At 45.5% G+C, this 12,711-nt stretch overlaps 1 protein-coding gene across 1 annotated transcript; it reads right to left on the reverse strand.

Moving 5' to 3' along the window:
• Positions 1–1,239: 1,239 nt before the first annotated feature.
• On the reverse strand, positions 1,240–12,462 carry C1S (complement C1s). The gene is made up of 12 exons (XM_019960237.2): positions 12,262–12,462; positions 11,236–11,361; positions 10,787–10,994; positions 10,446–10,623; positions 8,730–8,855; positions 8,112–8,311; positions 7,766–7,919; positions 6,936–7,051; positions 6,456–6,534; positions 5,620–5,748; positions 4,725–4,799; positions 1,240–2,483 (listed from the first exon to the last, which is right to left on the reverse strand). Exons 2-12 carry the CDS (start codon positions 11,256–11,258, stop codon positions 1,684–1,686), a joined length of 2,088 nt encoding a protein of 695 aa, XP_019815796.2. The 5' UTR covers positions 11,259–11,361; positions 12,262–12,462; the 3' UTR covers positions 1,240–1,683.
• Positions 12,463–12,711: the final 249 nt, after the last annotated feature.

The following is a 12,711-nucleotide window of genomic DNA, read 5'->3' on the forward strand; positions in this document are numbered from 1 at the left end:
TCAATCCTGAATATTCATTGGAAGGACTGATGCTGAAGCCGAAACTCCAATACTTTGGCCACCTGATGTGAAGAACTGACTCATTTGAAAAGACTCTGATGCTTGGAAAGATTGAAGGTGGGAGGAAAAGGGGATGAAAGAGGATAAGATTGTTGGATGGCATCACCGACTCGAAGGACATGAGTCTGAGCAAGCTCCAGGAGTTGGTGACGGACAGGGAAGCCTGGCATGCTGCAGTCCATGGGGTCACAAAGAGTCAGACACAACTGAGCGATGGAACTGAACTGAACTGATATATGTGTATGTGCTCAGTCACTTCAGTAGTATCTGACTCAGTGATCCCATGGACTGTAGCCTGCCAGGCTCCTCTGTCCTTGGGATTCTGGAGGTAAGAATACTGGAGTGGGTTGCCCTGCCCTCCTCCAGGGGATCTTCCTGACCCAGGGATGGAACCCGCATCTTCTGCAGCTCCTGCATTGCAGGTAGATTCCTTATTGCTGAGCCACCGGGGAAGTATATATATATATATATATATATATATATACACATATATATATATTTAGAACATTGTAAATCAACTGTACTTCAATTAAAAGAAAATACTAGTCTCTATTGTCCAGTCCTTCTTCACCACTGATCATTTTGTGGAAAATGAGGAGCTCTTTGTGTGCTTGCTGGCTTGTTTTTCTGTTTCCTTGGAAAAGAGTAAAAGGGAGACTTTGGATCCCTCCTCACCAGAATAAACTGTAACATCTCAGTGCAGCATTCAGCCCAGAGAAGACATTGTTGCCTGACTGACAAATTAACCAAAACCACCAGGGAAGCAGATGAGAGCATGCAGAATTTATTTGTTTTTCTTTTTCATTAGCTCATAATTTTGTATTAATACAAAAGGAAAACTGACTTTCAGGAGACACACTGAAGCAATTTTTACCTTGAAATTTTAGACTCTAAAATCTTAAATAGCCAGTTCTAACTGCTGTATGTGGACTTCCGACTGAGGTTCAGGTATGTTTGATGAGTTTCTAAAGCAGAACATGGCACCTCGCACTGATGTTATACTAATCCACAATGCTCAGTTACTCTCCATTGGAAGAGAGGAGAGAAGCTGATTCCCTGTTTTCATGATATTTAAATATGAGCTCTGGGGGCCCTGAGTTTCCAGGACACAACAGCCCATTAAACTCCTTTTCTATGGTGCTGAGGTCTTGATGTGGAATGAGACAAGTCAACCAGCGCTGGGTTATAAACATGCTTTATTACAAGTAGATAGCAGAAACGATGTGGTCAACTTCAAACAGGTAAAGGGGAAACCAAAAAAAATCAAGAGAATGCCCCACAGCAAATTTCAGAGTCAGAACTGGAACAGGAGTGGGTCATCCAGAAAGAGGACCCCCCACCCCATGAATAGAGAAAGAGAGGGTTTCCCTTGCACACTGAAGTCCACAGGATGGACTCGGGGGAGAGGACCCCATGTAGTTAGTCCAACTATACTGAAAAACCAACACAGCCACAGGAGCAGAACCCTACCTCCAACCCAGTGTCCCGACAACCAAGTCCTGGCACTAGCTCAATCTCACTCCCGTGTCCTCTCTCAGTCATGGTGAAATAATGGAACTATTGTGAGGAAGAGAAAGTCCAGAGGGGTCACAGCCCTTAGAGAGGCTGGTGGGACCTGTATGGTTAGTCTACACTGGGGGCACTATACTCCTGCATTGTCTTCCTTATCCAGTCAACGTAGTTCTTGACTCGAGTGTAGATCCCATAGGTCCCACACTGGGGGCCCCAGGACACCAAACCAGCAACATAGAATTTGGGCTTGTTTTCCTTAGGGTCCTGTACAGCAAAGGCCCCACCACTGTCCCCGTCACAGCTGTCAACACCCTTGTCATTACCGGCACAGATCATGTTCTCAGTGAAAACAAAAGAACTGATATCTATTCCAGGATTGACCCCCTTCATCTCCCGGCATTTGGATAAGGGAGCAACGGGTAGCTTTGCCCCTCTGAGCTTAATAACATGACTTTTGACATTTGTTCGACCCCAACCTGAGATCAGGCCCAGGACGTTCTCCGGAGGGTCATATTCTGAGGAGGTGCCTGGTAGGCAGATAGGGGCGACCTTGGGTCCCATTTTCACTGGGTCTCTCAGCCGCACCAGCGCAATGTCATTGTCAAAATTCTTTCGTGTTATCGAAGGATCCAGGACCTCCCATCCTGGATGGATAAACACTCTCTCTGCAGTGAGCATCTGAGCATTTGACAATTGTGAGGTGACCACTGAGGAGGACCCAACATACATCACTGGGATATCGTTTCCCTCCACGACATGGGCAGCTGTCAGCACCCAGTATTCATCAATGAGAGCCCCACCAGCCCATGGGTTCGAGAAGAAGACTTGCCAGGGGAAATTTTCAATCTTCGCAATGGAGCCTCCAAATATTCTTTGTGTTGATCTAAAAGGCTCGCTGGGGGTGCCACAGACTAGAAAGGAAAAAGAACAAGGTGGGTAGTCGCTGGCCCCCAGCAATCCTCCAGCCACTCAAACACCTGCTGGGCTTCATTGTTCTCAGCACAACACAGCCAACCTTATGCAGGAAATCTCCTACACCAACCTTCAAGTTGTAAACTTTCAAAGACGTGAACATGCGCTTGCACATACAATCACACAAGTAGGTTCCGGTGTCTGGGGTACATTGCCCTGTGCACACCTCCTCTACAAGCGGCTGTGCATTTGTGAACTTACTGTACAGTGGTGTAAAGTACACTAGTATAGCATCTCTACTTCAAGCCCAGGATGTCTGGAAGCCAGTGTAAAAACAGCAGTGATATGGCTGGTATTGTCAAGAAGCTCCAGCTGTTGAAAGATACTACTGTACTTTTCAAGGTCCCCTACTGTAAGATTAAAAGTGTTTTCTCCGGATTTCTCAGGTGGCCCAGGGGCTAAGGCGCTGTGCATTCAAACCAAGGAGCCCGGGTTCCATCCCTGACTGGAGAACTAGATCCCACATGCTGCAACTAAGACACAGCAAAGCCAAATAAGTAAATAAAGATTTTTTTAAGAAAATATTTTCTTTATTTTTTGTATTGTTTTGTATTTTGTATGTATTATTTGTGTGAAAGTATTATAAACCCTTTGTGTGAAAAGTATTATAAACCATTATTATACTATAAGGTGTTATAGTACAGTACAGTTGTGTTAGTTGGGTACCTAAGCTCATATTGTTGGACTTATGAACATGCTCTTGGAACAGAACTCATTCATATGTAGGGGACTTACTGTATTTGGTCAACCAACTCACTGCCTGACTTATCTGAACTCACTTAAGGATCAAATATCCCACATCGCCAGTGCCAAGAGTGGGCTTGTGGGGGAGACTGGTTAAACAGAGCCATGTATAAAGTACTGAACCTAAATGAGCCTCACACTATGGACAGCTTAACTCACAGTCCTACAGGAGGCACATGTCACCCCAGTCTCAGCACATCTGGTCAGGGACCCAACTAGGAGCCCCAGCTGGGAGTCTCTGTTCTCACACATGTAGTGGGAAGGCAAGCCTTCTATCTGCCTCTGATGCCCAGGTCCAAAACTATTACCTTCTTCACTCAAGTCCTAACTGCAGCCAAGTACTTCCTAGGAACTGGATGTAGGGCAAAGAGAGGGTTCTCTTTTCCCATCTTTCATCTCATCCTCCAATGACTCAGGTAAGGTTGCTTTGCCATTACCCAATGCAACTAAAACTGAATTGTATTTCAGATCAAGTTGGCTTACCTAAATCCCACACTGGTCCGCCCGAATGGACTCTGAGTTGAACATAACAGACAGATGTGGGTTTAAAGCCTATCCCATCCCTTCCTGAACTGTGAACTCACAATGAATTCATTCAACCGTAAAGTAGGACCAATAACACCTCGCCCAGAGGGTTATTGCAAAGACTTCACTGAATGAGATAATAATTTCAATTAGTTAGCTGAGTCCCTAGCTCTCAATTACAATGTTGTTACTATGAGCATCATTATTATATTCTTGGCTTTGTCTAGGAGTCTTCTTCTACTCAACTCTAATCTCTATAATGATGGTCTGAGTGTTAGTTGCTCAGTCATGTCCAACTCTTTCTGATCCCATGGACTAGCTCACCAGGCTCCTCAGTCCATGGAATTCTTCGGGAAAGAATACTGAAGTGGGTTACATTTTCCTACTCAAGGGGATCTTCCCAACCCAGGGACTGAACCCAAATTGCAGGTAGATTTTTTACCATCTAAGCAACCAGGAGAAGCCGTCTAATCTCTATATAACCCCTTATTTCTTTCATTCTTCTGTATCTTGTTGCCAGATAGTCTTTTAATATAATAACTAGGATATTCAACTAATCCTGTTTCTAAGTGTTGGTTGCTCACTCTCAATTTTCAGACCCTGTTTTTAGCAATCCTAGATCCTCTTCCTGCACCAACATTACCAAATCTAACACCCCAGACTCTGACACCAACTGTCACTGGCTGACTTTTCTCTTTAGGTCAGTCACCCTGACAATGCGGTTGATGAATTCCCCAAGGCCCTGGCAGATCCATGCCCAAATTTGTCTCCACCTCACTGAGCTAGGCTCAAGTCCCTTCCCAAGTCCCTTCAAGTCCCTTCCCAAGAGGATTACAACTCCTTTTAGAAGGTGAGCCCTATGCACATGCACCTGAGAACACGCTCTCTCCCCAAGTCTGAGCCCTGATTACCTGCAATGCATTTCGGCGGCTCTATGCCCAGCACCTTGTTCACCCAGCTCCCATTGCCACTGCAGTGATACACCTCTGAAACAGCACAGAGAGAAGGAACACACTCACCATCATATCTTCTCACTTATCTTCTGCCTTCCATTCAGAGCCTCAGTGCCTCTGGGATTTTAGGAGGCAATGGGATCAAACCTACCATAAAATAATCTTGAGAACATCCTCCAAAAAATCCCTTTGGCCCCAAACAATCCCCTTGCCCAGGAATTAGAAGGAACATTCTCCAAAGCAGAAGGATGAGGATTAAGGTGGAGGCTGGGAAAGTGCTTCAAGTAGGAAATTAAATTGAAAGTAATGAACTGGGACATATCATGAGCCATCCAGCCCTTCATCCAGCACCACCAAGGCCTTTCCATCAAGAAAGTCAGTTGTGGGACTTCCCTGGTGGTCCACCGGTTAAGACTCTGTGCTCCCAATGCAGGGGGCACTGGTTTGATCCCTGATTGGGAACTAAGATCCTACATGCCACATGGTGTGGGGGAAAAAAAAAAAAAGTCATCATAGAATAGAGACTTGAAGCTGGAAGCATTACTCCTGTGGGTTCTACATTACATAGTTGGTCAAAAGCTGGATGACCACATGAAAATGGATATTTTAGGGGGAGTTCTTGAAGCTGAACTAGGTGACCTCTATGATACTCTACAGGTGATCCTGTACAACCCATGCCCCCAACCCTATCCTGTGTGAAAATTGTATCTTTAGACTAAACAAAGAGTATGAACAAAGCCCAGCCCATCTCCCTCATTCTCTCCAAACTCTCTCCAACCCAGAAAGATCGTACTATTCACCCTCCAACACTCTCACTCTTTCTTTCTCTTTTCTTTAGTCAAAGAAACCTTACCGCTCCCTTCATATTCCATGCTGTAATATGGCATCTCACAAGAGTAGCGAGTGATGGAACCAAATAGAGTACTTTCTGGATCTTCAACTCTACCATGCTGAATGGGTTCAGGAGCGCCACAGTCCACGGCTACATGAGGAAGACAGGAGAGAGATGGTCAGGATAGACACTTCTTCCCAGGAAGAGTCCCTGGGCCAGTCCATCCTCCCAGCTCTGATCCTCACTCCTTCCCTGCCTCCCCCATCCATAAGCACATCTGGGGTGAATCCCCCACATCAGCTTCTGTGGCCATGATCATCTCCCCAGCCTACTGAGTCCTGCCACTTCAAATGGCCCTTAGAACACGGCAAGAACTAACCTGCTTCCCAGTGGTTGGTGAGGCCTCTGTAGAAATGGACCCATAGAATGCTATTAACTCTACTAATCTCATAGCCCCTTTCTTTCTAAGAAAGCTGCTAGTCTGGCAGGCCTGGGGTCAGATCAGGACTAGGATTCTACGACTGATTTCCCTTCAAAACCCAATCCACTATCTCACAAGCCTAAGAAGAAACCATGCATTTGTATCTCAGTGCCTTAATCTTTCCATTTCCTTTGGGAGAGGGGAAATTATTCCCTTCTTTATTCTTAAGGGAAAGAAGGTTTATTCAGTAGACAGACTGTGGGCCATCTCAGAAGGTGAGAGGCACCAGGGTTGTGAGTTTTCATAAGACTGAGTAATTTCATAGGCTAATGAGTAGAATTATTCCAACTATTTTGGGGAATGAGTGGGGATTTCCAAGAATTGGGCCACCGCCCACTTTTTGACAAAAGTAGTCCCATTTTAAAGAGATGCATACGTTGACACCGCAACTTGGAATTACTCCACTTTCCATTGCTTTGACAAGTAGAGTAGAAAGATGGGGAACCAACACTTCCCTGGAAAATAATAAACCTCAATATTAGTTTATAAAGAGAGATACAGGGAATCAAAAGCCAAAAATGGAATTGATCTCTGGCCTTGGATCAATGAGAAGTCTTTACTACAAGAAGCCTGGGGACATCTTAGCAGAATGACCCAAAGCATCCAGGAGTTGGAGCTAAAAGAACTTTGTCCCAACATACCAGTCCCCTTCCCCAGGAAAACTGAAGCCAAAAGGAGAATGTGAAAATGTCCAAGGATCTTCATGGCTGAGAAGACAACTAGAGATCTGAGGGGTTCTCTTGATGGAGAAGGTGCTAGACCTCATTCAAACGAGAACATTCGGTAATTGATCAGATAATTCCAGTGTGCTCATCCTGACCTAGGGACTAGAGAGGAGCCCCTGATAGTGCTTTACCTGCACAACTTCAAACCCATCCACACAGGTTATCTTCACCACATCTCTGAACACATATTTTGCTCTCTCAGGCTCCCAGAAGGAATTGGCAGTGACTTCTTTAGGACAAGGGATTGCTTGAAAAGGATAGGAAAAGAACTTTACCAAATCATTGGAGAATCATTATTACATATAATCATTCTCACATTTGTTGGGTTTCCCTGGTGGTTCAGTGGTAAAGAATCCACCTGCCAATGCAGGAGATGTTGTTTGATCCTGGGTCGGGAAGATCCCTAGAGAAGGAATTTCAACCCACTCCAGTATTCCTGCCTGGGAAATCCCATGGACAGAGAAGCCTGGAAGGCTGCAATCCATGTGGTCACAAAAGAGTCAGACACAGCTTACCAACTAAATAACAACATATTTTCTACAGTTGTTGACTCATCCTCAGTCCTGAAACCCAGCATTCCAACATGGAGGTGGTTAAAATAATATGGCAGGGAATTCCCCGGCGATCCTGTGCTTAGGAATCAGCGTTCTCACTGTTGAGGGTACAGGTTTGATCCCTAATCAAGGAACTAAAATCTCGCAAGTCTGACAGTGAAATGAAATGAAATAAAATAGAATAATGACATTACTAACTAACCACCTCCAGGCCATCTGCATTTGAAAATCCAGTTGAAGGATTCCTAAAAGTTGAGGGTTTCTCACAACCACTAACAGGTTTACATGGTGCTGAGGAGCTGCTGTGTTCTCAGGATATCCATCCCTACAACAATTCACTGTTTTGATTTTACCTTGGGCAAGGACTCTGGTCCCACCAACCAGAGGGCAGCTTCTAGGTTACTCACGATCTCCATGGTAACGAAATTTCCATCCCTTTCTTTGTTCTGATCCATCAGTTTGGAAGATGATATTCAGAGCACTGCTCTGGGTTTCAATTGTTAGTGGCCCAGGAAAGCCGTTCCCACAGTAAGGACCAAAATGCTGGTCTCCTGCCACAAACTGAAGAGAATCAAAATGGGGAAATCAGAAGAGAGAAAGAACGAAAAGAAAAAGGTAACACGGAAGGGATAAAAGTAAAATAAAATAAGAAGGAGAGAAAGAAAAAAAGAAGGGACAGAAAGCTAGATAATGCATCTTCAGGGAGAACTCTCTCTGAGTGAGTTGGAAGAAAACTGATCATCCATCACGCACGAGCAAACTGTCGGGACAGTGGCCCTCGGAGTCAGCTGGTTCCACATCAAAGTCTTCTCTCCTCATGGTCACCACCACTCGGAACCCCTCCTCCAACTGGATCTGATAGTCACACCTTGAGCTCTCTGGGTATGGACTGGGGTAATTAGGACTTTCAACCTCCCCAGTCATTGTGGTGAATACATTTCCACTGCAATTGACTAAGGAAGAAAAAGAGAAAAGGAGAATAAAATATAGGGTCAGGCCAAGGAGTCCCAGCTCTTTACTATGGTCCTTCTTATGAACTGAAGCCCATGTGCCACAATTACACACCAATGCATAACAGCAGAGATACCTAATATGTATTGGGTTTCCATCGCATTGCTTATGTGGAGCTTTTCATGGTTATGAAGAGGCCCAAGTTGACACCTATCTCTCTTCTCCAATTAATTAACTTGACCCTGTAGGCTTATCTTTCTCCACTCTTGTGGCTCCCTTTCTGTTTATGAGTAACTAAAAATTGATGCCAAGTCAAGGCCGTGGCTAATCAAAATCGAAAAGGGTAGACAGACACCTTACTGAAGCCTCCAGCCAGCCCAAATCCCAGGGAACATTCGCCTCTCCTGATGCCAAGCTCACCTCCACAGTTCTTCTTGTCTTCATGGAGGAAGTATTCTGGAGGGCAGGAGCAGAAGTAACCACCAAGGAAGTTATTGCAGAAGTGGCTGCAAGGAGCATCTGCAAAGGCTGTGCACTCATCTATATCTACAAAAAGTAGAGAAAAACGGTGGTCAAGGACAAAGACCTAGAAGGAAGAATGAAGTTAAGCCCAAAACTGCAAGTGTAAGAAAAGTAGGAAGGGTCTGTTGTTTCGAGACATTCAGTGAATCACATCTCAGACACTATACTCTATACTGTGTTGAGTCACTTCATTCATGTCCAACTCTTTGTGACCCTATGGACCCAGAGGACCCACTAGGCTCCTCTGTCCATGGGATACTCCAGGCAAGAATACTGGAGTGGGTTGCCAGTATTTGCCCTGCCCTCCTCCAGTTATTCCATGTTACTCTCCTGAAATATGATTCTAGACTTCTGCTTTACCATTGTGCGTCTATAGTGGGAGCTGTCAACACCGAAGACCCTTGACCTTTTTCATAAACAGAGCATTTCCGCTCCAGGGATAGCATTCTGCAAGCTTAACATAATATGTCTTCTGCAGGGAGGAACAACTAATACATGTATTTCCTTACATGATGCTGGCACTTCTGTCAAATCTAAACAAGGCTTTGGCTTTATGAGATGTTCTAACATCATGATACCCTGAAGATAGGTGTAGACGCACATAGAATGTGAAAGTTTGTTTGCTATATGTTAAATGGGTTTGAATACCACACATTCCTTGTGTGAGCCTTGGCAAGTTATTTAACTTCGTTAATCTTTACTTTTCCTATCTTTAAGTAGAGATAATAACACCTACTTTCAGAATTGAGGTAGGACTTCCTTAGAGGTCCAGTGGTTAAGAATTTGCCTGACAATGCAGGGGACACAGGTTCGATCACTAGTCCAGGAAGATTCCACGTGCCTCGGGGCAACTAAGCTCCTGCACGGTAACTACTGAATCCACATGCCACGACTGCTGAAGCCCACATGGCCTAGAGCCCATGCTCTGCAACAACAGAAGCCAAAGCCACAGCAAAGAGAAGCCCATGCACTCTGACTAGAGACTAGCACCCAAGAGAGCAAGAAGAGACAGCCTGTGTGCAATAGCGACCACCAAGTGCAACCATAAGTAAATAAATATAATTTGAGTGAGTGCTAAGTCGCTTCTGTCCAAATCTTTGCAACATTATGGACTGTAGACCACCAGGCTACTCTGTCCACAGCATTCTCCAGGCAAGAATACTGGAGGGGGTTGCCATTCACTTCTCCAGGGGGTCTTCTCGAACCAGGGATTGAACCTGTGACTCTGTGTCTCCTGCTTTGGCACGTGGGTTCTTTACCATTAGTGCCACTTGTGAAGCTCTTCAAATTATATAATTTAGGTAAAGATTTAATTAATATAGGTAAAGATTTAATTAATATAAGTAAAGTTCTTAACACAATACCCAGCTCATAGTGGTTCTCAATAAATTACTGGGGTGTTTTTTATCTATTTTTTTCATTACCATCATCACCATCAAGATACACGTTTGATTACATGTTTGACTTTCACAAAAGCAATTCATGGAGTGATCCAAGCCAAGTCAATACTTCATAAGAATTACAAAGGGAATCCTCACTCCCTGTATTGCTCAATATTTGCCCTGCTTCCAGTCTCATGGCTGGATCAATGAGGCACAAAGAGGTGAGCCTTACCCTCAGCAACATAGTACGCAGCAAACCCGGTGAAACGCTCCTCGTTGGAGAAGTCCGACCGGAAGATCACCTGCAATTTACTGTATGGGATGTGGAACTCTTTCACCACTGGGGAGTTTGAATTCTTGTTGGTCCTCCGTCCACAGAGTTTCCCTTCTTCATGGCCTCCCGACATTATCTAAGAGAAGAGTCAAAAGAACCCAGGAAAGGGTAATATTTTGGCATGGAGGGTAGAGAGATAGACCACTTCCCACCTTAGGACTATGTGACCCGGCTTACTGTGTGCTCACGCTCTCAGTCCACCACCCCAGCCCCATCCTTTCGCACCCATCACAGTGTACCTGCACTGAATCATAGGAGCAGTTCTCAGACAACTCTATATCCAGGTGGGTGAAGTAAAGGTGGATCCCGTACCCTGCAGGGACTTCTATGTCCCAAGACTTCTCGACCTCGTTGGGGTACACCTGAGGGTAGTTGGGGGATAGAATCTCTCCATACATAGTAGGCTCGGCATAAACCCAGGCCACAAGGGAAAACAGGACAATGCACCTAAAAAAAAAAAATAATAAAGGCAATTGGAGAGGTGGGTGACCCAGGTACGAGTGGACTAGGGCAGGGAGATGGGAGGGGAGAGGCGAAGGGCACCAGCACATGGAATAGAGTCTTGGGCTGGAATGAAGCAGAAAAGCCAAGGGCAAAGCCAAACCCAGGCTTAGGATCTGAGCTGTTCTCTTGAGAGGATGAAGGGAATGCGTTCCATGTACATCTCTCTAGACCTGGGATCACTCACCACATCTCTGGCAATTTGTTCATCCCTGGTGAGCAGCTCTTCTCTTGGTCCTGGCTCTCTGCACCTCTGACTTTGGAGCTAAAGGGGTGGCAGGCCTAGCAGTATTTGTCGAACAAACACAGGCACCTGTTTCAGTGGTAAGGGGTCAGTGTCACCTTGGTGTGAATAACACCGAGGTTAAACAGAGCTGTATCATTAAGCAACAGTGTATGACACCCCTCCTCTCACACTGGCTCTCGTTCTAGACTGAAACTAAACCTTATCCTTCTCCCATGGCTTCTCAGGACCTTCTCCCGGTTTTCTTCCAAAAGCATGAGACTTTTCCCAAGTGCTTTGCTTCCTCTGTGCTCCTTCTTCACCCCCAACTTCCACCCTGCCTCCGCTCTGTCAGCCTCTCTTCTCCCCTCACAGAACAGCATCCCCGTCTCCACTTGGAATTTCAGGAGTTTGTCCGCATCATGACCATCCACCAGGACAGGTCTCCCTCCTCTTTTGACAAGGAGCCCCCTTATCACTTCGAACCAACTCTCTTGCCTGTGTGTTATTGCATGTATTTCTCTTAATGCTCCCAAAGACCACTGACGGAGGAATGGACTTGTTTCCTTAGAGGAAGGCAGTGACCTTGGGAGAAGTGGTCTCAGACAGAGTTGTGTGAGGGGAGAAGAAAAGGGGCAGGTGAATGAACACAAAAGGAGACGAAAGCTATTTCCTCAATTTCCTACCTTAATTTTCCAGATCTTTTTTTCCTTTTCTTTTTTACCTTTACTAAAAAGATAAGACATCTCCTCGTAGTCCCTAGAAAAGTGTTACCAAATATGCTTCTAACCCTGAACACTGTTTTGGGGCGGGGGGGTGACATGAGGGTGAATGGGGTCAACCTAAGAAAAATAGGTGGTCTATATTTTCCCTCCTTTGGATTCTGCTCTTCTCAGCCCTCGATCTCTGCCCAAAACTTCCCTATGTAAAGTTTTCTGCCTTCCTTTTTCCTTCCATCAAAGCTCTGTTCTTCAAGTTTAAGGATTTTACCTTCAGAAGCTGATGGGAACAAGTGGGTCAGTCCCGTCCCTCTTGCCAGTGGGCAGGCCGAGCGACCCTGCCCGCTCCCAGGAAGAGCGGCTCAGAGCTGGACGCTCCCTCTGCAGCAACCTCCGCTGGCCTCCCTGGATCTGGTTCTCTGGTTCCTTCCCTGTGATCCCCAGGGTGCATGTCTGAAATTCCCTGATCCAAACAAAGAGGGGGCTGGGAGACCATGGCTTAGGGAAAGTGGAGCTGAGCTTTGATCTTGGAGCTCCCTCTGCTTTTGAAACAAGAACTGCATCCTTTTTCCAGCCTGACACTCCTCTGTCCTGGGCTGCAGGCTCCGAAGGAGGGATTGGGGAATTTCACTGATTGCCTAACACTCTTTTTTAGCCAAAGGGTGTGTTAGAGTTTTCGGGGAAGTCAGGTGATTTGTGCGAAAAGGAGGGGATTAATACT

The sequence above is a fragment of the Bos indicus genome, chromosome 5 (genome assembly GCF_029378745.1).
Source record: "Bos indicus isolate NIAB-ARS_2022 breed Sahiwal x Tharparkar chromosome 5, NIAB-ARS_B.indTharparkar_mat_pri_1.0, whole genome shotgun sequence".
NCBI classification, from domain to species: domain Eukaryota; kingdom Metazoa; phylum Chordata; class Mammalia; order Artiodactyla; family Bovidae; genus Bos; species Bos indicus.